General features: G+C 45.6%; 2 protein-coding genes across 3 annotated transcripts in view; one reads left to right on the forward strand and one right to left on the reverse strand.

The window, feature by feature from the left end:
* RAD54L (RAD54 like) lies at window positions 1-19,864 on the forward strand. The gene is made up of 18 exons (XM_054211612.1): window positions 1-64; window positions 157-252; window positions 1,224-1,343; window positions 2,079-2,139; window positions 3,902-4,037; window positions 4,828-4,897; window positions 7,292-7,580; window positions 8,047-8,171; window positions 10,024-10,174; window positions 12,074-12,200; window positions 14,307-14,381; window positions 14,815-14,945; window positions 15,056-15,166; window positions 15,311-15,434; window positions 15,753-15,831; window positions 15,939-16,118; window positions 17,451-17,614; window positions 18,760-19,864. The coding sequence occupies exons 1-18, from the start codon at window positions 62-64 to the stop codon at window positions 18,959-18,961; spliced, it is 2,244 nt and encodes a 747-aa protein (XP_054067587.1). The 5' UTR covers window positions 1-61; the 3' UTR covers window positions 18,962-19,864.
* Window positions 19,673-23,269, reverse strand: part of LRRC41 (leucine rich repeat containing 41) — a 9,150-nt gene continuing 5,553 nt past the window's right edge. For both annotated transcript variants that reach the window (XM_054211610.1, XM_054211609.1), the window contains 3 exons: window positions 22,887-23,009; window positions 21,884-21,959; window positions 19,673-20,667 (listed from right to left, as the gene is read on the reverse strand). In XM_054211610.1, the coding sequence (XP_054067585.1) occupies window positions 20,433-20,667; window positions 21,884-21,959; window positions 22,887-23,009 (434 nt within the window). In that variant the 3' untranslated portion in view covers window positions 19,673-20,432. The remainder of the gene's footprint in view (window positions 20,668-21,883; window positions 21,960-22,886; window positions 23,010-23,269) is intronic.

The following is a 23,269-nucleotide window of genomic DNA, read 5'->3' on the forward strand; positions in this document are numbered from 1 at the left end:
GCGCGAACCGGTCGGCGCGCGGGACGTTACCGCTTACCCCCTCCCCGTTCCTCGTGAGGCGATGGTGAGTGGGGGGCGCCGGGCCGCGCCGCGGGGTTACCGGGCTTCCCTCGGCCCCGGCGCCCCCTCAGAGTGTATCCTGTGCCCCTTTTCCAGAGGAGGAGCCTGGCCCCCAGCCAGCTGGCGAAGAGGAAGGCGGGTGAGGAGGAGGAGGAGGAGGAGGAGGAAGAAGGGGGCCGGCACCCCCCGAAGGTGAGCGAGGGAACCCGGGACATGGAGGCCGCGGCCCGGTGGGTCGCCCGGAGCCTCTCCAGCCATGGCGGGTGTGAGGGGGGATGCGGTGCTTGGTCAGTTCCTGGTGCCTCATGGGAGGTTGTTATTGCCCCCCGACTGCTGGGGGTCGCGGATCGGGCCCCGAGTTTATGCTGTTTTCAGCAGCTGGGGAGAAAACTTTTGTCTGGGCACGCAGTTAGTAGAATAACTTCGTTGTGTGCAGGTGATGTGTTGTGGCTATGGAAAAACTGTCCCTGGGAGAGCTTCCGACTGTTTTGTGACAGGGATGGTAGCTGGGAATAGACGGGTATTTAAGCTAAAGCAGAGTATTATGATGCTGTGTTATATGTCATACGAGTCAAAGAGTCTCACATAGTGCTTTCTGCGTCAAATCCCTTTTTCTATGCCAGCATGTGGGTTAAGACCATGCCTCAATCTGAAGAGGACTGTGTTAAATGAGGAAACAGATCAATGACTTATTTATTGTCATGCTTTGCTAAGCATCTGAAATTTAGGTTTCAGTGTGAAGCCTTTCACCTGCATAACAACAGATGCTGTGGGAACCTCTGGGGACTTTCATATAATTTGTTCCATGCTGTTGACCCTTCCTTTTTCTTTTTTCTTCTGCTTTTTTTTTGGGGGGGGGTGGGAGGGGGCACAAATCTTAGTATGGACAAGGTTGGAAGGTGGTAGCTATTTTCATAATTAGGAAAGGAAAATTAAAGTAGCCCTTATGCAGGTTAAACTTTAGGGCATGGTGATCTCGGTGTTATTGCTGGCTCTGTCCTTTGACAGCGGAGGTGAATAATGATTGGGTCTGTTTGGAGATGCTCAGCTGGCTGGGTGGATTGTCTGTGTGGTTAGGTGCTTACTGAGTGTGACAGCAATGCATCTATCTTCTGGTCTCACCAGATACCCCTGAGTTGTTTTGTTTTGATTTGGTTTTTCAGGCTCGGAAGAGACAGAAGCCAGTCAGTGAGACTGAGAGTGGAGAATGTTACAGATCACCTTTCCGGAAACCCTTGGCTCAGTTGACCAACAGACCTCACTGCCTTGATAGCAGTCAACATGTAAGTGGGTGTTACTGCTGGCACACCGTAGCAGGTGGATTGCATATGGAGCTCATTCATCAAGGGAATCCAAATGCTTCCATGGACCTGTTTAATCAGAGGTGTTATGGAAGTGCCACACACACACAGGAGACCTTTTGCCAGCTCCAACGATTTAATGTTGAAGGAAGTGTGGTGGGGAAACTTTCTACAATGGCAATCCTGAATAAAAGAGTTCTGTGGGGTCTAGGTGAAGGACAGTGCCCAGGGATGTGGGTAGCTTTCCACACAGATGTCTCAAGTGCTCTTTGCTTGCGCAGTTCTCTCTGGGCTTCCACTCATGGAGACTGGCTGGGTGCTTGCTGATCTGGCACAGATGTTTCCACAATGGTAACTTAGCTCCGTTGTAGGAAATTGCCTGACTGAATTACCAAGGCAGGGGGAAGCAATAGTGTTTAAAGAAGTGAATAATGCCAGTGGATTTAAGAAGATGGGAGTTTTGAAAAATCAATTTCACGCATTAGAAAACCCAAAGGAAAATAGTCTTTCAAAACAGTGTTGGTGGGGGGAATTGTGCTGGTTTGTTACTTTCTTCCTTTTTGGATATTCTTGAAAATAGTTGAAGCTTGGGTAGATTGAGTAGAGGGACTCTGAGTACTTGGCAAAATTGAGTTCTTAAAAAATGTTCTGGGCATGCCTTCTTGAGCAATCTCTGATTTCAGACTTCTTAAGCGTGTTTTCTTTCTGAATTCCTAGGAGGCTTTTATCCGCAGCATTTTGTCCAAACCCTTCAAAGTCCCCATTCCAAATTATAAAGGTAAGATGAGGAGGTTTAAGGATTGTCTGTGTTGACTGACTCGGGTAAAATAGATGATGCTCAGGCCTGTCAAATGTATCTGTGGGGATTATTGTTATTTTTTGCAATGATGCATATGTTCCAGAAATCCTGACTTAATTCCAAAAGAAAAATACTGGCCCATTAGCAAAGTCTTCATATTTCTTACTAGTGTTTAGTTTGGATAATCCTACACTTCAGAATTGGATTTTGTATTCTTACTGCTATGTATTTGATGTAGTGCCAGAAGATTGTGCACCATATCACAAATACAAAAGCAAGATGAATTCCAAGCGATGAAGGTTTACCATCTAAATAATACCCTAATGGTACTAACAGACAGAAGGCTGTAGGTGAAAAAGATAGTATGTGCCAGTTTTCTTTCTACTTGGCTTGGTGTGTTGAATCTCAAGGTGATCTTCAAAGCAAGGTAGTTTTGAAGTTCAAAGCCTCAGCTGGTTTGAATCAGTGAAACACAAGATCTCAGAAACAAATGGGTCTGTTCTTGTCCCCTTCTTCCCCTTCACCCTCCAGCTGAAAAATTCAAATGCAGGTCAGCCAGTTTCACTGAAACTTTAGTTATAAAAATATGCCTGTAGTCAGACACTGACTATTAAATGACAAACCCCAAAAGAGTGGAAAAGCAGATTTTTCAGGAGGCTGAAACCGAACTGTAGCTGGGGAAGCTGCTTTCTGTGGCTGTTATCTTCCTCTCTTAATTGGGAGATGAGGTTGTTTCATGTGCTCTTTTCTTGGTGTGCACGCACTATCGCCTCGGCTTGTAATACACTGTCGTTTTGCAAGGAGCTTTGGCAAGCAGGGGGCAAGTTGACCCTGCTTGAATCTTTCCCAAGCAAAATCAATCCTGGGAGCACAGTTGCCTGAGTTTTGATCGGAAAGGGGATCTCTGTGCATGTTCTTTATATATTCATCCCCATTCTAAAACTGTGACTTTAAAAGATAATACTTGGAAAAGGGACTTATCTTTGGTTTCTGTTCTTCACAGAAATTGGCTCCAAGGCCAAACATCTACTATTGTTCAGCAGAGAGAAAATAATACCTTAGAGTAGGTAATGGCAGCATGGTGCTAGCTATGATACAGTAAAACTTCATCTGCGTCAAAGATCAATTCTGGACTTTAATAAAAGATACAACTCTGGCTAAGTCAAGGTCAGGTGATCCAAAAAGAGGATTTGATTCAATATATACTATGTATGTTGAGAACATATTTAGTGAGCTGCTGAGGCGTACATTCTGGAATCCTGCTTGCTTTTAGAAAACAAAAACAACCCCCTTTGGGTCCTAGGAGTAGCTCTGATGCCCAGAGACAGCTGAGAGAGACGTTGTGCCTGCTTATGGTTGATGCTGGTGGCACAGGTCAGGGATGAAGCCGTCGGTCACCTTGCAAGACAGCTTGTACTGTTCTGTGCCAGTATATATGGCATCTGCTGCACCCAGTCATACCCATTTTGGTGCACCCAATGTGGTGGGCAGTGCCATTGCTCCATCTTTGCCTCTGCTCCTTCATTGTATTCTTTTTTGACACAGAGCTACTCTGTGTGCTGGCAGAGTGCTGCCAAACAACTGCCCTGCGTGGGTTTGCTGTCAGCACCAGCTGTGCCTGCATCTCCACTCCAGCACCCAATTAATTCACTGTTCCTAAACGTAATCAGACGCTTCTGCAGGGCTCTGCTTTCTTCCAGGAAGAAGTTGTTCTTTGAGTCGTGCCTTTGTTTGCTTTCAGGGCCGCTGGGCTTGCGCGCGCTGGGTATCAAACGGGCAGGGCTGAGGAGTCCACTCCATGACCCTTTTGAGGAAGGAGCTCTGGTTCTGTATGAGCCCCCGCTGCTGAGTGCCCACGACCAGCTGAAAATAGACAAGTGAGTCATCACCTGGCACAAATGGTTCAGCTCTGACCTCCTTGTACGTGTAGGTTTGTGTGCTTTCTTCCCAAATGTGTCTGAGCTGGGGTCTGAACATCAAGGGAAGTTTGGTTCCAAGTATTCCACCTCTGAATTGTTACAGGTATGGTAGCAATTAAAGAAGGAATGTATCCATGCTGGATTGTTTGTGTTCTTCCACAGGTTGTTTCATCTCCCACTCATCAATAACTTAAACCTGTTGCAGGCGAGGAGGATGCACACGTGGAGAAGCTGCTTAGAAAATCTTAATGGCTTAGTCGTTAGTCAGGAAACATCAGCACCTAGGGACAAGCAAAACAAGATGACTGACAGCCAAATTTTAAGCTGCCTAAAGTTTTTATTCTGAAGTAGTTTCTTTTGTGCTGTTGTTATAACTTAAAAGGGCTGTCGGCTGGATCTTCATGGACAGAGAATGGGGTTCCTCTCTCCAGTAATGCAGTTACAATATTGTTACTGAAACAAGAAAAATAAGAATGACTTTTTAACTGTCTCTCTGAACCACATTCTGCCCTTGTTTTAGCCACAGCCCAAATGCATGGTTTCACTGATGTTTTAGATTGTAGATCAGGCCCCTGTGACTTCATTCTCAAAAATGAATTAATCCATTTTTCCTTTGCTTGTTGGCAGTTGCTTCCCTCATGCCATTGGGGAATCCTCAGTATAGCAGTGAGATTTTTAAAAAAAACTAAACATGTGCTGTGCCGAGTTCATTAATCACACTGTCTTCTTCCTTGACTGCCTCCTGCAGGGACAAAGCACCTGTCCATGTTGTGGTGGATCCTGTCCTCAGCCGTGTTTTACGGCCCCATCAGAGAGAAGTAAGTTTTCCATTGGGACCTGAGAGTATGCCTGGAGAACTTGCAGCATTTCAAAAAGCTGCAGTTCCTCTGCTGGAATTGTTACCCACCAGCTGTGAGGTCTACATAGACCTCACAGACCAACAGTCTGTGACAGTCTAACAGGCTCTAGTCCGTTGCAAATGCAAAGTGAAATATTTGTTTTAACCATCCTCTTAGAGGCCTGAATGCTGCAAATATTCTCTGTCCCATGTTAAGCAAGAGGACATGCTGGGAGTATTACGATAGTCCTGTTTGTCCTTAAAAATGTGGAATTTTACTGCTTTCTTGTGGGTAAGAACTTTCTCTTCACTTGCCTCTGATGTAGCAGGGTCAGGGCACTCCCAGCCTAAACATGATGCAGGTGTGTTCTCTGTGTTTGTAGGTCAGGTCAGCTGATAGTGGAAACTGAGGTGTTTCTGTGACCATTGTGCACTTGTTGCACAGGTCTAGGAAAGCATTTGAACTTGTGTCACCAGGCTACTTTAGGAAAAGAGCAGATTCTGCAGGGAGATGGGATCTTGCAGAGTCAGGGCCGAAAGTCCAGCCTTTACTTATGTTGAAGTCTGGAGGTGTAGCTCTGCTGAGTGGAACTCAGTGTGGAAGGTGATGGGATATAGTTTCAATAAATTGTGTTGCAGACCAGTCTCAAGTTGGGCAGAGCACACCACTGTGTTTTGCTGGTCAGCAGAATTAATTTGATCCGCAGTCTTTGAGCCAGGAAATACTGAAGCTCTTCTTTCTGGTACCGTGGTTCACAACACAGCGTGGAGTAGATTCCCACTTCATTGTGTTTTATTCAGAGGCTACCCTTTGTAGGTGTGAGCTGTCCATGACCTACGTAGACTTGGAATTCACCAGTGGAGAGTGCTGAAAAACATTTTATGTTGTAAATACGTACAACATCACAATGTTGAAACAGTGTGTACTAATCTCCAAATATCTAACATAGGTATCTGCTGAGTTTGAAGTTCATCACAGATTCGGTATATTATCATTTAAGCCTAGAGGCAGCACAGATGGAAACTGTGATTGCTGATCTTGCAGGCTAAGCAGGTCTAGCCAAATGTGTTCCTGCATGGGAGATCTTCAGATGGCTCTAAGAGTGCCACAAGCTGCTCAGAGCTTGTACTTTTATCTCAGAGTTGGTACTGAACCTGTGACCCAGTGCAAGGCTTGTCTCTAGCTACATAGCTGGAGGCACTCTGTTTTTGGGTAAGATACTGGCTGCTGGTGCTTTTGTCAAATAATGATAGTTATGTTGGTGTCCTAGGCACACTGTCTGTTTTTTGACAGCTAGATACCTCTGATAAAGAAGTCTTTGTTCTAGTTTGACTAATAAGTCTTTGCCTGCTAAGAATCCTGTCCTGCTTTATTCAAGTGATGCTCCCAGACTGTTGTACAGCTTCGCTCTGTCTTTGTCTTGTCTTTTGCCCAGTTGCTGGGAGGTTACCGGGCTGGATCCCAGCCAAATGCACTCTTTTAGTCAGTAATGTATTTCATAATTGTTCAACTGGCTTAAATACACTTCATTAACCTGTTGTTAAGGGCCTAAGAAAGAAAGAAAAGGACTTGAAAGTGCAAGTGTAGGTAGGTGCTTGGAGCACAGAGGGGTGAATTTGTCCAGGTGTGTTTAGGTTGCGTCCCTAATTCCCTGCCCTGTTGACACAATGCAGGAGTTTGTGTGTTCCCAGCACAATGCCCTAATTTTCTCTGACTCTCTGTCATCACATGATAGAGGAACATTTTGCAGAGTCTCTCTCTCTCTCTTTCCCCCCCCCCCGCCCTGCCTTTTATCTGTCTTGGTGATGTGTCACAGCCTAATGCAGGGCTGAACTCTTCTCCCACCGTGTGACATGGGCTATAACCTCAGCCCTGTGTCTTCTCTGAAGTTAAATCTGCTTTGGACCTTGAGTACACAGGTGAGTCATTGCACTTCTAGGCAGAAGCAATGAGGGTGTTCTTGCGGTTAATCAGGCAGCAGAAACAATTCTGCTCCCTGTATGATTCTGTGTTTTTAAAACTATCTGAGTGTTGTTAAGATGATTAACCTGTTTGCAGTGATTGATACAGGTTAGCTGATGGCCTGGGCCTATGTAATGCAGCCAAGGGTAGAAATTTCTGGAAATTCATGTCAGGAAGCTGGTTATAATTGTAGTAAGACTTCATGCATATTATGAGGTACGTGTTGGCACCAGTAATGTTGTTCCAAACCAGATGTGTCTTGGGTGATTTCCCTCTGTTTCATTAGAACATTGCATGTCTCCCAGGATGTGCTACACAGTTTGTTGTACTATCAGTCCTGTGCATTGCAGTAATGAAGCTGTCATTCTGGTGATGTCCCCCTCCTGCTCTGAGAGAACAATTTTTTGGCAGGGAGTGAAATTCCTCTGGGACTGTGTGACGAGCCGGCGGATCCCCGGGAGTCATGGCTGTATCATGGCAGACGAAATGGGGCTGGGCAAAACCCTGCAGTGCATCACACTCATGTGGACACTTCTCCGGCAAAGTCCAGACTGCAAGCCTGAAATAGAGAAAGCCATGGTGGTGTCTCCCTCCAGCCTGGTCAGAAACTGGTACAATGAAGTAGAGAAATGGCTGGGGGGAAGAATCCAGCCCCTGGCCATTGATGGAGGCTCCAAAGAGGAGATTGACCGTAAACTAGGTACAGAATATTTGCAAATGGTGTGGTTGGCTGGCTTAGGTCAAAATCTTGCATTGGAAGAAGCCTGCAGCAGTTCATGTGAACATCTGAGATGTTATTAGAGCTCTGGAGACTGAAAGTCTCTTCACTAACATGTTTAGATCAGGCCATTGCATGTTTGGTAATAGTTGATATTTTGGAATAATCAAGTCCAGTCATGTGCTTAAGTTAGGGCAGTCTGTGTGCCTCTTTTTTGCTCCAGCCGGATGCCAGGAAAGGAGTGGTCAAAGGTGGGAGTAGGATGGAAATGGGGACAGTCGGGGGGAAGGGAGCATGGGTATAAGGGTTTGGAAGGGATGCTACAGAGTACTTGAAACAGACAGGTTTTCCTAGATTTTTAAGGTAGAAGTTTTGACTACAGAGCTTGAACTCTTTTCTACATGTTTTACTCATCCCTCTTTTACCTTTTCCCCCTTTCCATCTGCAGTTGGCTTTATGAACCAGCGTGGCCTGCGAGTGCCTTCACCCATCCTGATCATCTCCTATGAGACCTTCCGACTCCATGCCGAGGCATTACAGAAGGGCAGTGTTGGGCTGGTCATATGTGATGAGGTACAGGGGAATCTTTAAGGAGAATCTGTTCCTGATATTTTCTTAAGATCTGTGTAAAACTGGTTCTGTTTTCTTAAAAGAGGGGAGGTCAGTGGGAGACAAGGTTTAGCTGTGAACAGCACCCATTCTGGTGCTTGAGAGACTCTGGGTAACCAGCTCACCCGTACCAGGTGAGCCTGAACAAGAGGGGGTGTTTTCAGGAGCTACCAAGAAGAAAAAATCCAGGGGGTGGTAACTGGCTACTTTGTAGGTCCCTGGCAGGGTGGGGGCACCTACTAGGGCCCTCTTGATGCCAAATATGTAGCAGAAAGGAGGTCCACTGCCTGTCTCTGACCCTGAAAGAGGCCTAACTCGGTTGGGATGGTAGTGCCCTGGCTCACTGATCTGGTTTTCCTCTGTTTGTGTCTGTCTGTGCTAAAGCGAGAAGTAACTTTCTGTTTGGCCTGGCCTTATGTTCTGCCTGGTAATTTTTAGCATGGCTCTGTTCTGAGCAAGAGATTGGGATGGAGACTCCTGAGGTCTCTCCCAACCTAAACGATTCTGTGACTCAGTGTGCTCTTGTGTGTGGTGTTGGCTGCTGTCAGCCGTTTTATCTGGCCATCTTATTCTGTGCTTGTGGGGGAGTTTGAAGGGCACTCCCATGGCAGGACCCTCTTTCCCTCTCTGTAGCTTCCTGCTTGGGGGAGAGGTAGGAGAGCTGGATGAGGAATTACCTCACGTGCTGCTTGTTCAAGAAGAGACAGACCTGGCTTGACTCCCTGCCCGCTAACTACTGGATCTAGCTTTGCCAAGCCTGGGCTGTCAAGCTCTGCTTTCACATGGCTGATATTGAGTTGTTTTTTCATTTATTGTTCTGTATTTGTGATTATAGGTAGTGAAAGCCAGAGATGCTCTGAGGGACAAAATAAAACAAATGCCCTTTGCCTCCTCGAAACAATTAATCTGGGGGCCTCAGCCACTGTTGAGGTGTCCTCTGCTGCCAGTTAAAGTGGTTTTATTAAATAGCGGTGCCACCCAGTGGTTTGGGTTTGTATTTGCTAGAACAGTGCTGAGAGAAGCTTAAAAAGAGCAAGCATCCTCACAAGTTTAACTGCCGTCCGTCCACCTTTTATTTACTGAGTCTGTGCGTGCCTACACCTCTTGATGCCTCTGGGATGGGTCCAGCAGCTAGGGATGCTGGGAATGCAGGTCCTTGGCCTTGTGTCTTCCATGTGTTCCCAATAAATACTCTGCTCTGCAGTGGTCTGACACTTATAAAAAGCACCTCATCACTTATGCTTTGTCCTACAGCATAGTACTCGGATGCTAATAAAGTTGCTTTTCCCAGGCATGGGAGATGGGGCCTGTATTCAGATTACCCCTGTAAGAGGTGCGGAACCTCTCTTTATTAGTGTGCAACAGCCTGGCCGTCCTGGATATAGGTGGTCTGAACGGCTTGTGATCTTGACCTTGGGTGATGCAGTGTTACTGGTCCAGAGTGCAATGCCTAGTGTTCGTAGCTGAAAATGTCCCCATCTTTGAACAGGAAACAGCTCTTATAGTTAAACCATGTGGTGGTTGTTAGTTTCATGGTAGACCCTCTTGCCTGGGTGTGACTCATGTTCCCGGTCTGGGAAGGTTGTAACATCACGTTTCCTCACGTAATGGCTTCCCACCAGATTCTTGCCTTTGAAAGAAGCATGTTGCAACAGTTGAATGTACATACAACACTTACAAGGAATGTCCACTACAAGGAATGGGAAAAGTGGTGAGATGGCTTGTGGGAGAAATGGTATATCAGTGTTGATGAGGATCTCAAATCCAGTAGCCTTGATGGGAAGCGGTTTGATCAGCTTCACTCCTTTTTTCAAAGGGCCATAGACTGAAGAACTCCGAAAACCAAACATACCAGGCTCTCAACAGCTTAAATACACCTCGACGAGTCCTTATCTCAGGCACCCCCATTCAGAATGACCTGCTTGAATATTTCAGCCTGGTGCACTTCGTCAATTCAGGCATCCTAGGTAAGCTGTGAATGTGTGAGAGGCATGGGGTGGGGGGAAGTTGCTGGCAAGGCCTCCTCTAGCTGCCAGTGCCAGTGAAAGCAGCAATGAAGATATTAATGGGAGGAAAACTCACATGCAGGTTGGAAACTTACTCTCCTTCAGTTTGTATCCAGGAAGTCTAGATTAGGGTGCCCTGTTCTAGAAGCTGTGTATCATCAGAGCTCTGTTCCAAGAAGATTGTAATTTAAAGTATACCACTCTGACAGGTGTTTTGGAAGGGGAAATAATTATGAAGGTAAAATGAGTATATAATCCTGAGTGCTACATGGCTGATCTTGCGTACCAATACTGGTCAGCCAAAACGTCCACCCAGGCTAGGAGCTTCTCTGACAATAAGCCCTTGGAGATACTGCAGGAGTTGCTGGGCAGGAAGAGTCGGTTCATAATGGTACTTCCCACAACACTCCCAGGCTATAGCAAAATCAGAAATCGAAGCAAGAATGATGTCTTTGTAGGAGAGGAGGGTTTGACATGACGTGCTCTCTGTGTTGAGTACAGAGGCAGCCTGGGAGATGGCTTTTCCCTGCTCTCTCCCTCGTATCCTTCTGGCACAGGAGGTTGAAGTGACTGGTGCAAGGCAGAATGTTATACCTTGCCAGAGTTAGGCAATAAAGCCCGAATTGCTGGTGCTCTGCAACCCACTTTCAGATAATCTGAGAGAAAGCTGACGGTGATGTCTAGCATTTGGAGTTAAGACTGCTCTTGATTTTTAAGGCAAGGAAGGCCTGTAAATATGGAGTTAACCTCATCTCAGATAGAAAGAAAAGAGTCTGGAGGGAGAGATGCTGATTAGTGTGAGTTTTCAGGATCAGACACCTTCTACAATTGCTGGTGTAGCAGACTGAAATGTTCTGTCTCTGGCTCCTATGCTCTACTTATGTCTGCAAGCTCTTTTTTCACTTTAAAAGCAAAGTAGTCTTTGCATCCTCTCCTGCATCACTGGGTCAGGAGCAGATCTGCTGCTTTCCAGTGTGGAACAGCTTGTCTTTGTCAAGAGAGGTCATTTTTTTTCTGTCAAGGAGTGAAAATAAAACAATCTGTAAATCATTTCCTTGTTGCTGTAACTCATCACCTGTGTTTGTCTCGGATTGTTGGGCATCCAGTCCAAGAGGCTTCTCGTTGATTCTAGTGCACGCACAACTCTAGTTAAACACCATTCATCAGATTATTAGTCTTACAAGCATCATTTGGGCTTTATCTTTTTCCGTTCATCTGTTCTGCCCCCAGGATTTCTCAAGGAAAGAATGGGATGGGGTGGTAGATGTTCTACATCTGCATTTTCCATGTGCTTCAATTTTGGGTAGTTATTACAGGAAGCTGATGTGATTTCCCCTGCCCCCTTGACCTGTACTTTGGGCAAGGCTAGCCTCCCTGTACTTCCAGTTCGTTCTGTCTGAGATAAGGTTAATAACTACTGCCGACAAAGCTGTGTGCATGCAGTAGTCATTTTTCCCACTTTCAGCCTGTCACCAGTAATAAGCAACTGATTACAGATAATTTTGGAACAGGCACACGTAATTCCTGTGCTGCTATTTGCAAGGACAAAATCTGATAGTAAAAGCATAGCTGGAATGTAAGCATAAACAGTACATGTCTGACTGGACTCAGGTTTAACTAAAACTGTATGACCTTTGTCAGTGCATTGTTGTTGAGTACAAAATTATTTTCTGTTGTACAGATTTGCCTGCCTTGTTTGAATCTCTTCTGGCTAGAAAGGAAAACAAATCATACTGACAGGGCAAGAATTTGTTTTATCTGCTGGGCCCCCTTGCTTTTGGTGTGATAACTGAGGTTGTGGGGTACTGATGAAAGCTTATTTGGTAGTAGTTGTCACCTTTTCATTTCTGTTTTGTGCAGGTACTGCACAGGAATTTAAAAGACACTTTGAAATTCCCATCTTAAAAGGCAGAGATGCGGATGCAAGTGAAGCTGAGCGACACAAAGGAGAAGAGAGGCTTAAAGAGCTGATCAGCATTGTGAACAGGTGAACTTCATCCCTCTTCTCTTTGCAGAGCTTTTGCATAAACCCCGGGTGTACACTGGTATCTTTCCAAATTACAGTTGTAGTTGTAATGAATTCTTTTGCCAGTTACATCTATTCAGCTAGGGATTGTGCAAGTATTTATTGCCTAAGAAATCTACATAGCGTGTAGCTTTAGTCTGAAAAATAGCACATTAACATGGCACAGTTAGCTGCAGCCACCTCCAAGTAAATGTGCTCAGATACTGAATCATGATTTGACTCTTGTATTTCTGTTTTCTCCTGGGGTCTGAATAGTCAGGCAGCATCCTTTTATTTGTGTTAACATAACTACAGTGTAGACTGGGTCAGACTTGAGATCCATCCAGCCTAGATGTTGAGTGGCAGACAGAATGAGTGTAAGGAACGTTGTTTAGTTCTGCTGTTGATTGCCCAAGTCACAAAAGGGTCCAGCTCGCACTTTCATAGCTGTATTGGCTCTGTAGGGCTAGTGGGATTAGACTGGTGTCAGAGATGTGACTTGATCCTAAGAAGCACCTCTGTGATGTAGAATGCTGTCTTATTTCTCTTTAGTTGATTTTGGGTATTTATTTAAACTTGGTTTCTTTTCTGTTTGTGAATACAACCAATTTATTCACATCTGCTGGCAATTGCTTGTCTCTATAAGAACTCTTACTAGAGACTGTTTCGAATTCTCAGCATTGCTGGTGTCTTCATTTCTTTTTCTTAATCTGAACTTTTTCAACCATCACAAATGTAATCCTGCAGTTCATAGTCATGGTAAATTGAATTTCACACTGAGTACAGCCTCACTACAGAGACAGCCCTGACCTTGACTCAGGTCAGCTTGCAGAAGCCAGAGAGAAAGGAAAGGTTGGGAGAAGAAGAGCTTATTCTTTCTTGAAGTGCATTTCTTTTTATAGTTGATGGAAAAGTGGTGTAAAAGTGTGTTCAGGAATGCTTGTGCCTCGCTGTGTTGAGGTCTCTGTCCTTTATTGTGCAACAGTCATGATACATAAATAGGGAAGGTGAAACACATAAGTAATAATAGATGAATTGGTTGAATTTGGTAGAAATTACAAATGAAGCAGTGATGCAAAGATATGTGGAATCATAGGTGTAAGGCTGGGACCCTGGTGAAGGTGTCTAATCCATCTTGCTGTCCCAAGTTAGAAGGTGTTAGATCTAAATCATCCCTTACTTAACCCCCACTCAGCCCTGAAAACAAATTCCCCAGGACAGCTTTTCCAGGGCATCACTGTCTTTGCAGTTAGAAAATGCTCTTAATATGTAACATAAATCTTCCTTATTGCAGTTTAAGCCTGTTACTTTTCATCCTACTGCTTGTGGGTTTGGAGACCAGATTATTCCTTTCTTTAGCAGCCTTTGACAGATTTTGGGGCTGTCATATATCCCTGCTGTCTTTCTTCTATAGGTTTCATAACATCATATTTTCAATGTTTCCTGGCAGAACTGGGTTTCTGCACCTCTTTCTTATTCTGGTTGCTCAGTTCAGCACTTTTTATAGTCCATTCCTTCTTTTCTAAAATGTGGTAGAACTGTTCCATGGGGCATTTCTGGAGCCCCAAAGGATATATACCTTTGGTTGAAATCTAGTGCCAGACAATGAACCCATCTTGGCTGAGGGTGGCTACTAAGTTATTACTTGGGAGCCGCCTGCTTGTACTTTGAGTTATGTCCATAGTGTGTGGTGGTTAAATCCTGTCCATGTTTGCTGTCCATGCCACCAGTCTGTTGTGGCTCAAGTTGAGAATGCTGTTGGTAGTCTGAAGAAGAGCTGAGTTTCTCTTGTAAGGAACTGGGCCCTGTTAGGTGAGATCATGCCTGATCTCTCCATATTTCATGAACCAACTTTGGAAGCCTCACAAAGACAGGGGGTTGTATTGGGCTCTGTAGCATGGGCTGACAGAGCCTCTTAGCATGGCTTAATGTGGATGGTGGGCATCTGGCCTTTGGCATGTGTTGGACTGTCACAGACTTTTGCAGATTAGATATCAAAGGGATTTGTGTTGAGTTTGTGAGGAATAATAGTGATAAAACAGGGTTTTGATGTCATCCAAGCACTGATCTTAATTTCTGCCCCTGCAGGTGTTTAATCCGAAGAACTTCGGACATCCTCTCCAAATACCTGCCGGTGAAGATTGAGCAGGTGGTCTGCTGCAGGTACCAAAAAGCTTGTACTGTGCCTGGGAAAAGGGAGAGAGGAAGGAAAATCTTGTACTGTCCCTCAGTGCTTATGATGACTGCATCCTTCTAGGAAAGACATTGTAGCCATTGGCGATACATTGTTTTTCCTCCTGAAACAGGGATGGACAACCCACACCTGGTCGTTCTGCCAGCCAGCTGGCATGCTCCGGGCAGCTGTGTACAGCAGAGCCCTGGGCTGTGCAGAGTATCTGCAAGGTTCTCTTCTTCCAGCTCTGGGCTGAGATATCAATGCTGTACCACCAGCTTCAGAGGCAGTTCTAGGCTGTCTGTGCTATAGCTTAAAAAATTGAACACTGGAGATAAAAGGAATGCACTGTGTAGATGGAGAAGGAAGACTAAGATTGTTCTAGGGGCACGCTGAGACTTCAGAGTTCCTGTTCTGTTTCAGGCTGACACCTCTGCAGGCTGAGCTGTACAAGAACTTCCTGAAGCAAGCCAAGCCAGTGGAGGAGCTGAAGGAGGGCAAAATCAGTGTGTCGTCTCTCTCTTCCATCACTTCCCTGAAGAAGCTCTGCAATCGTGAGTTATTCCACTCGTGCAGTGGGTTTGGGTTTTGCACTGTAGTTTGTGTTTTTTTTCTTTTGGTGTCTCCTGTGCACTCCACAGTCTGAGGTCTGTTTGTCCTCCAGACCCTGCTCTTATCCATGATAAGTGTGTAGAAGAGGAAGAAGGTTTTATGGGAGCCCTGGACTTGTTCCCTGCTGGCTACAGCACCAAATCCGTGGAGCCCCAGCTTTCAGGTACTGTGGAACTCAACAGTACAAATGTGCTGCCAAAGACGGGCAACCATGAGACTGTATTTAGCATCTTATCAAGTGCCCTTCCAAGGTCTGGAATTTGGGAACTTCTGCTTTAGCTTTCTTCTTTCTTTCCTTTTTATACAGGAAAGATGCTGGTTTTGGACTACATCCTTGCTGTTACAAAAAGCACCAGTAACGACAAGGTGGTTCTAGTGTCTAACTACACTCAGACACTGGACCTATTTGAAAAGCTCTGCAGGAACAGAAGGTTTGTCTTTGGGCTTCATTTGTTTAAACCTACAAGACTGTACTTGCAGCCTACACTGTAAAAAAGAAAATGGTTATTTTTAAAGTTTCTATCAGCAGGAGCTTGTGATCTCTCTTTTACCTCAGATGTTCCTGAACTGGAACTAATGTGGCTTGCGCTTTGGCTACTGGGGTCACCCCACAGAAAAGCTCTGGCTCTCTGCAAAATCTCCTAAAACCCAGGCGCTTGTTATACAAAGCTGTGAAAGATTTTTCTCTTTCAAGAAGGATGCTCTAAAGGTTGCAGCAGTCTGATTGTAGTAAATCCTGTATATTCTAGGTATTTATATGTCCGGTTGGATGGCACCATGTCCATTAAAAAGAGAGCAAAGATTGTGGAGCGATTCAACAGCCCCTCAGTGAGTAGAACCTGCCAGATGTGAGCAGCTATCTTGCTGGTTCTGAATGCTGTGAGTAAAAGTATGGCTGCCTCTGTAGTTTAATCCAAGCCTGCCTTTTTCCACAGAGCCCTGAGTTTATCTTCATGTTAAGCAGCAAAGCAGGTGGCTGTGGTTTGAATTTGATCGGGGCTAACAGACTGGTTATGTTCGACCCGGACTGGAATCCAGCTAATGATGAGCAGGCCATGGCTCGTGTGTGGCGGGATGGCCAGAAGAAGACATGCTACATCTATCGACTGCTTTCAGTGAGTCTTACTCTTCTCGCCTGCTCAACATGGAGTTCTTGGTGCCAGCCCAGACTGCAGCTGTTGTGATTGGGTCCAGAAGGGGAATTCCCTTTTAGTGGCTAGAACTGATTGGAACATAATTGCTTCCTACTGTTAGATGTGTTGCCATGGAAAACCGTGAAGCTTCAGTCTTGGAATATCATTATTGCAAGCCTTGGTTTCTAATGGTGACTGTTTTCTGAGAAATAGAAATAACTGTGGCTTTCGAGATAAGATATTCTTTTGAAGTCATTTAGGCATCCGACTTTTTAATTTTGTGGGGTGTCTGATGCCAAAGTTGCTGTTTTTCAGTCTGGCTGTAGCCTGTTTTGGTTGGGTGTATGTGTACTTAATAAAACAGCAAGTACATTCCCAGAATTACAGCAGCTTTTGGAATGGGGCTACCAGTTAGCGGGTGGGGTAGCTGCTCTGTAAAGGAAAAGCACAAAGCAGAAGCAGACTCGTCTTTTCAGGCTACTTGTAACACTTTGTCCAGCAGTGCCGGTAGTGATTACTGCTCAGAAATGTCCCCTCTCTGCCCTTGCTCACCTTCATCTCTCATTAGTTCAGACTGTTGGGTGTTTTGTTTTGGTTTTGGTTTGTGTTTTTTGTTTCCGGGTGGTGTTTTTGGTAAGCTTGTGTTCCTTGATCAATTATTATTTTACTTTGACAAAACAGATGTTCTTCGCCCGTCTCTTCCTGAGGTGTTCCACTTTTTTCTCTGACCTGACAAATGTCGTACAGATATTTGCTTTTAGCTTTTTGCCTTAAAAATGCAGCATACTGGGCTTCCTGCACATCTGTTCTAGAAGTAGTCATCTCCCTCCAGAGAGTGGGTGGGATTGATCTGTGTGTGGGTGAACCAGCAAATACTGCTGATTTTCATCGTGTCATCCAGGGCTAGCCCTTGTTGCAGTTTTTTGGGAGAGGTTGTGTTTGGGCTGTTTTTTTGACAGGGAGTGGCTATAGCTGCTCATCTCTTTTCCCTTCTTTCCTGTCAGCCCAAACTGGTGCAGTGTGTGAGCTCGAGCTGCAAGTGGCAGCTCCACACCTGCCTCATCCATATCTCTGTCGGACCCACTCCTGTAGCCACAATGAAAGACATGAGAAGCAGAGTTGGGTTAGATCAGTAACCAAACAGGACATGGTTGGAGTGCAGCTAGTAACACTCGGCCTGTCATCCGTACTGGTCTGGCAAGGCATAAATGGTCCTGACAGCTTACTGCCATTTGATCTGTGACACTTTCCCAATGTAGTGCTTCTTTAACACCAGTGTCCCAACTGGGCTTCATCTCTGACTCTCTCCTGTAGACGGGCACCATAGAGGAGAAGATATTCCAGCGCCAGACCCACAAGAAGGCCCTCAGCAGCTGTGTAGTGGATGAAGAGCAGGATGTAGAAAGGCACTTCTCACTCGGGGAGCTGAAGGAGCTCTTCACACTGAATGAGACCACCACCAGTGACACCCATGACAAGTGAGTACACTGAATGGTTAATGGATACGGTCAGCAAAAAACCCGCTCCACAGTTTGGTCTACTGATTCAGCGGTTCCTCAGGCAGCAGGAGAAAGCTCAGAGAGAGGGAGCCTCAGGTGTCTCTGCTTATGAAGCTGTTACCATCTGGAGTTGAGCACTTCCTTGCTGTCCTCCCTTTTTGTTGTCTTAGAAAAGCTGTGCTGGCTGGACAAGTAAGCAAACTATCTTGTTGCTGCCTGTGTTTGGAGGCTGCGAAATATTGCAGATAATGAAATGAGAAAAATTGATCGGAGTTGTTCAAATTAGTGGAGCCTAACTTGGTCCTGTCTTGCCACCCTCTTTCTGGTGGTCTGCGATCTCCAAATGCTGAGCTGTTTCTACTGCCAGGGCTACTATATCTGCTAAGTATTCATGAGGCCAACCAAGTGCTGCTCTCTTCTCCATTGCCTGCCCTTCTCCCCCACCCCTGAAACCTGTGGTATTGTAGCCACCAGAAAGAGGACAGGGAATGCAGGAAAATGCTTCACTGTGAAAGTTAAGACTCTTAGTTCAAGCAAGAAGTGAAGAGGATTAATTTTAAGCTGACTCAAAGCTTCGCTCTCTGTAGGTATCTGGTCTGCATGGCAACAAGCTTTGCTGGCAGAGCTGCTGCTGCTCTTTGTCGTCTCATGTGGCAGCTCAGTCAGGCATCTCCAAAACAGGCTGAGCACAATCTGGTGGCCGTGGTGGGAGCCAAGATGGAGCAGTTTGGAGTGTGGTGTGCTCTCTTGAACACAGTGCTAAGAATGTGTTAGCAGTGGGGGTGTTCACTCGAGATCTGCTCTAAGCAGCATCCCTCACCTTCCAGGAGAAACTCCTCCTGAACTTCCCCTGGGTCCTGCTGGACCATTCCTACATGGCTAAACATGGAGGTGCACTGCCATTAGAAACAGAACCTTGGTGTTTCCAGAGGGTGGGAGTCATTCCTTATGTCGCATGTGCCAGAAGGTCATTGTGTTTAAATGAAACATGGTAGTAGTTAATCCTGCCTGAAAATCCAGTTGCCAGCGTTGCAGGTGAAGGGGACTGGGCTGGATTTTTAAACAACCCATACGCTAAAGAAGTGGGGGAACCTTGCACTGATCTTGTGCTGGCTCTGTTCCAGGATCAAGTGTCGTCGCTGTGTGAATGGCCACCAGGTACGGCCCCCTCCTGAAGGGTCTGACTGCACCTCTGACCTCTCCCAGTGGAACCACTGTGCTGATAAGCGGGGGCTGCAGGACTCCGTGCTGAAGGCTGCATGGGATGCTGCCGTCACCTTCACTTTTCATCACCACTCCCATGAGGAGCAGCGAGGGATTCCCTGACAGGTTACTGTCCCCTGTGGGGGCAAGGGCAGGCTGCTGTGGCACTTCACCCCACTTTAATCCCTTTCAAGGAAAGGGGCAGTGGGTAGCTGTACATGCTGGATTGTTGTGTGGCTGTGGAATAGCAGAACAGCGTGGTTTCTGAGAGGCTGGAAGGCCCTTAGCACTGGTCAGACTACTGCAACAGCAAGGAGTCCATGGCTTCTTCTCTGCTGTTGTGTTGTGTGCCTGAAAAACAGCCCTTTGGGAACTGGCAATAGCTGGACTTTGTGTGCTTGATCAGATTCAGCACTGGTTCTCATGCTGTTGGTGTCTGTGCCTTCTACTCAGCCAAGTTTTGTCTCCAGGTTTAAGTTAAGCTTGCAGTTTTATAGCACTTGATGTGCACAGTCATGTTTTTTTCCTTGACAGCTATGGCTTACAGCTGCTGACCAGAAACTTAAAAGGATCCATTTCTGTTGTGAAATGTGAACCTTGCTGATTACTCAGGAACGAGAAGATCTGTATAAGGGAAAAAATTTTCAGCTTTTATGTTGAACATCTAGACTGAACGATCATGGATGCAGTAGGAAATCAGGCTTATTAAGGTAACTCCACTTCTAAAACCACTTGCTTTGTTATGGGCAGGATCCCCTGATCTAGCAGTGTTTTAATTAGATCATATTACAAGCCAGTAATAAAACTCACACTTCAGTACATTATGGGTCTTAATTATATTTTTATTATAAAAGTGTTACAAAAGAACAAACTTCAAAACCTCTGTAAAATGACTACACACGTTGGAAAGAGGTGAGAAGAATTCTTGTCCCAAACCCCTTGATAAATGATTGTAAATAAACAGCAGGCTACTTGGTACATAAATATTATTTTTTTTGGTATAAAGTAAAATTTTCCAAATATAAATGGTCAAGGCTGGGGGCTTTTTTAGCTTGTTTTCTACTCCCTTTAAATGGAGGGAGGAGTTGTTATTTCACAGAATGGCTGAAGTTGGAAGGGACCTCAAGGTCGTATTGTCCAACACCCCTGCTCAAAAAAATCAATGTCACCTAGAGCTGGCTGCCAAGGACCACAACCAGATGGCTTTTGGGCCACATCGATGGAGAGTTATTGATGAGATATTGGCTGAAACAACATGAAATTTGTAACAACACCTAGTGAAATAAATAACTGCTTGTCTGGAGATCTGCAGGAAGTCACAGAAGTTCATTTGATATCTGTCCCACTTAAAATATTCAAACTGAGAAGATGGCAGAGTTAGATCAACTGGAAATACAACTGTTGACCCGCACGGTCTTGTGTGTCACCTCACTGTGGTACCCCTTCTTCAAATGAATAGACATGTGACAAGAACAACTGTACCCTGCTTGAACCAGGGGAAGAAAACCTCACCTGTGCTGTGAAATAAATTTTATTGACCAGGGACTGAACTGCTTAGTTCAAGCTGATCGGTTTTCTCCTGCTCCTGCATCCATCACATGACACTGATGTAGTCAGCAAAGGCCTGGGAGGAGTCCCACGAGTCATTGACCACACTGCACATAGCTTTGAGACGCCGAAGCGCTTCTTGAGCTGTTTCAGCATCCTGGTCCAGCCAATTTTGGAAGAGGCGGAGATGCGTGAATTGAATCTGTCCCCCTCTCTGCTGGATGTGCCCTTCCAGCTTCTTTGTGAACTCCAGGAGCCCGTCAGGTTTGATGCAATTTGAGCTTTTCAGGGAAAGGAGGAGAAAAAAAAAAAAAGTCATTAAGAGCCTAGGCTATAATTTAAGCAGTTTAAATTACTATTCCTTCAGTAGCTGTCTAGGCAAGTAGTTGAGGATGTTTCAATGCAAAGTACAACTTCCTTCAGCAGTACAAAGTGGGAGTAGTCTGTTAGTTTTGATGAAAGACAAAACTGAAGCACAGCAGTATGAAGAGCTGGAAGCTTTTTAAAACTGACAAGTTAAACTCACTCTTCTGGCCTCCTTACTAGTGACCTCAGTATACCCAGATGTGGCCTTAAAATGCTGCCGTACCCAAGCTGCTTGTTGAGCAGTGCCAGGAGCACTTTGGTCTCACAGCAGCTGTCAACTGCCGGGACCAAGGGGCCTGGTCCAGTGCAGCCCCCAGCAGTAAGTGACCATTGACCATTTCCTTCTGAGAAAAGCTGGGGAGCACGTGTCAGGCCCTAGGGTTGCTAGGAGGTTAAAAGGTCATTTCCCCTGCATAGATGTGTAAATAAATACGAAGTTGCATGCTGGACTTAATCTTGTGAGAGGCACAGTAACAGTCAGGTGCAGATACAGATTCAGGATTCAAGGCTGCTGCAGGAGTGGCCATAGTTAAATAAATTGTCACGCCTGTGTACTCTCAGCAACCTGAGCCATTAGGATATAAAGAAGCAGGGGAGGGCAGAAATCAAGCAAAACAGACAGTACTGCAGAAATATCACCCTCCATAATGTGAAGGTTAGTGCCATTCAGGCTCAAGAAGAGAGCAGCAGTTCAGGTTGAAGACCAAAGATGATGCAAAGAATGCGGAGACATTCACAGGATCTGGCAGGGGCAATAAGAGCATTCTCTCCCTGTTACAGGGCAGTGGGAAGAGAGCTATTCATGCTGATGCCTAAGAATCAGCACGTAGGGATGTGAGTTCTAACCTACAGCGCAGGAAGGACTTGCAGCAGCCTCCCAAGGGAGCAGCAAACCAAAGCTACTTTTAAGACAGAGCTTGACCCATTTGTAAAAGGGACAGTGAGATCCCTCAGAGCTGCTGGAGGTCCCTGAGGTTGTATGTGCCCATTGCAGCATCCTCTAAGCTTTTCTTGGGCACAGGTTCCCTTGAGGAAGGAACAAAACCATGCTCAGGCTTCTGCTGTCCGAGCCCAGTTCAGCTCTGGCCCTCCCAAAACAAGAAACTCAGCGTGTTTAGAGCAGCAGAATACCTGACATCCAGCTGGCAAAGAGAAGAAGAGGAATCTTCAGAGAAAATGTCTGCAAGGGCGACCAGCCTGTGATTCCCTAAGAGGGGAGAAATGCAGGTGTTAGATGCAAACTGGGAACTGTCTTAAACATTTAAACGGCCACAGGACTGGGATAATAGTGCAGAAAGGACGCTGTAAGCACGTGCATGCAGCAAAAGGGCTCATCTTTGCACACTCAGTTTGTCCCCCTCAGTGGTGCAGAGCAAGTTCACCTCCTGGAGCACAGAGTTCAAGGCAACGGAAACACTTGCTGATTGGGCAGTTTGTTTCACTAGAAAAATCCTGGTTTTGTTTGAGCAGTCAGTATGCAGCTTTGTTCTAAAAATGGCTAAAAGCACAGGGTTAAACACAAACCTTAGAAATTAAGTCTATTCCAGGTGATCCCAAGCCTTCCCATTTAATTAAAACCGGAAAACAATATTCTGGATTTACCTGAAATTCATTTCTCAAACGTTTCTACTTGGCCTATGATCCAAAAAGCCTCTTATTTCTGTAAATTCTGTTCCACTTTGACACAAACCCTTCCTTTACTTGTTCCCATCCCTCCAGTGGCTGCCAACTGCTTTTAAGGCACAAAATGCCCAAACTTGGGCAAAACCTGTGCCTCTGTATGAGACGCTGTGCATCTGCTGCTGGATCTGTTCCTGTTAAAGGGTCTGAAGCAGATCAGCGTTCGGTCAAATCTGGAGGCCTGCTGATACCTGCTTTTGCTGCAGAGAAAAGCAACCGTAATGCCTGCGCAGCGCCTGGCCTCTTGGTACATTGCTGAACACAAGTGAAACTCTACCTTTAACAAATGAACTCAGTGCTCCTTATTTTGTGAGCTAAATCCACTCTGTTCGTCCATGTGTTAAGTTCAGCATGGAGGTCAGCAGCTAGCAATGGTCCTAACTCCAGCCCTGAAGTTATCTCCAAGAGGGCTGGTCTAAGGTCAAGGCCCCATAGCAACAACCACAGTACGTACCAAGGCGATTCCCAGGCAGTTTGAGGCTCTTCAGAGATGAATTTCTTTTCACTGTATTGATTATTTCTGACAAAAACTCAGTAGTAGAGCTTTCAAACAGACGGCAGAAAGAAAATGTGATTTCTATGGAAGAAATGGATTGACAGTACATGTTAGTACTCCCTGTGTGCTTCATTATTCCATTGTTGCATGCTGCAGACAGCTCCAGCCCCTAATCCGTATGCAAGAACAAAGCTTCCCCAGCAGTGGATGGCATGCAACAGCAGAACGGCTCTGTCACAGGAAGAGAGCAGAGATCACACCCAGGAAGGGCTTTGCCAGCTGACCCACTTAAAGGCTGATGTGCTCTGCAGGTTAAAAATCTTGGTTTTATAGCCAAGACT

Source organism: Rissa tridactyla, chromosome 8 (assembly GCF_028500815.1).
Source record: "Rissa tridactyla isolate bRisTri1 chromosome 8, bRisTri1.patW.cur.20221130, whole genome shotgun sequence".
Lineage (NCBI taxonomy): Eukaryota > Metazoa > Chordata > Aves > Charadriiformes > Laridae > Rissa > Rissa tridactyla.

What these genes read in the sequence shown, in the direction of transcription:
- RAD54L (XM_054211612.1), top strand. An exon ending in GGGGCCGGCACCCCCCGAAG is followed by an intron (nt 253 to 1,223) that starts GTGAGCGAGGGA and finishes TTGGTTTTTCAG; the next exon opens with GCTCGGAAGAGACAGAAGCC. An exon ending in ACCAGTGACACCCATGACAA is followed by an intron (nt 17,615 to 18,759) that starts GTGAGTACACTG and finishes GCTCTGTTCCAG; the next exon opens with GATCAAGTGTCGTCGCTGTG.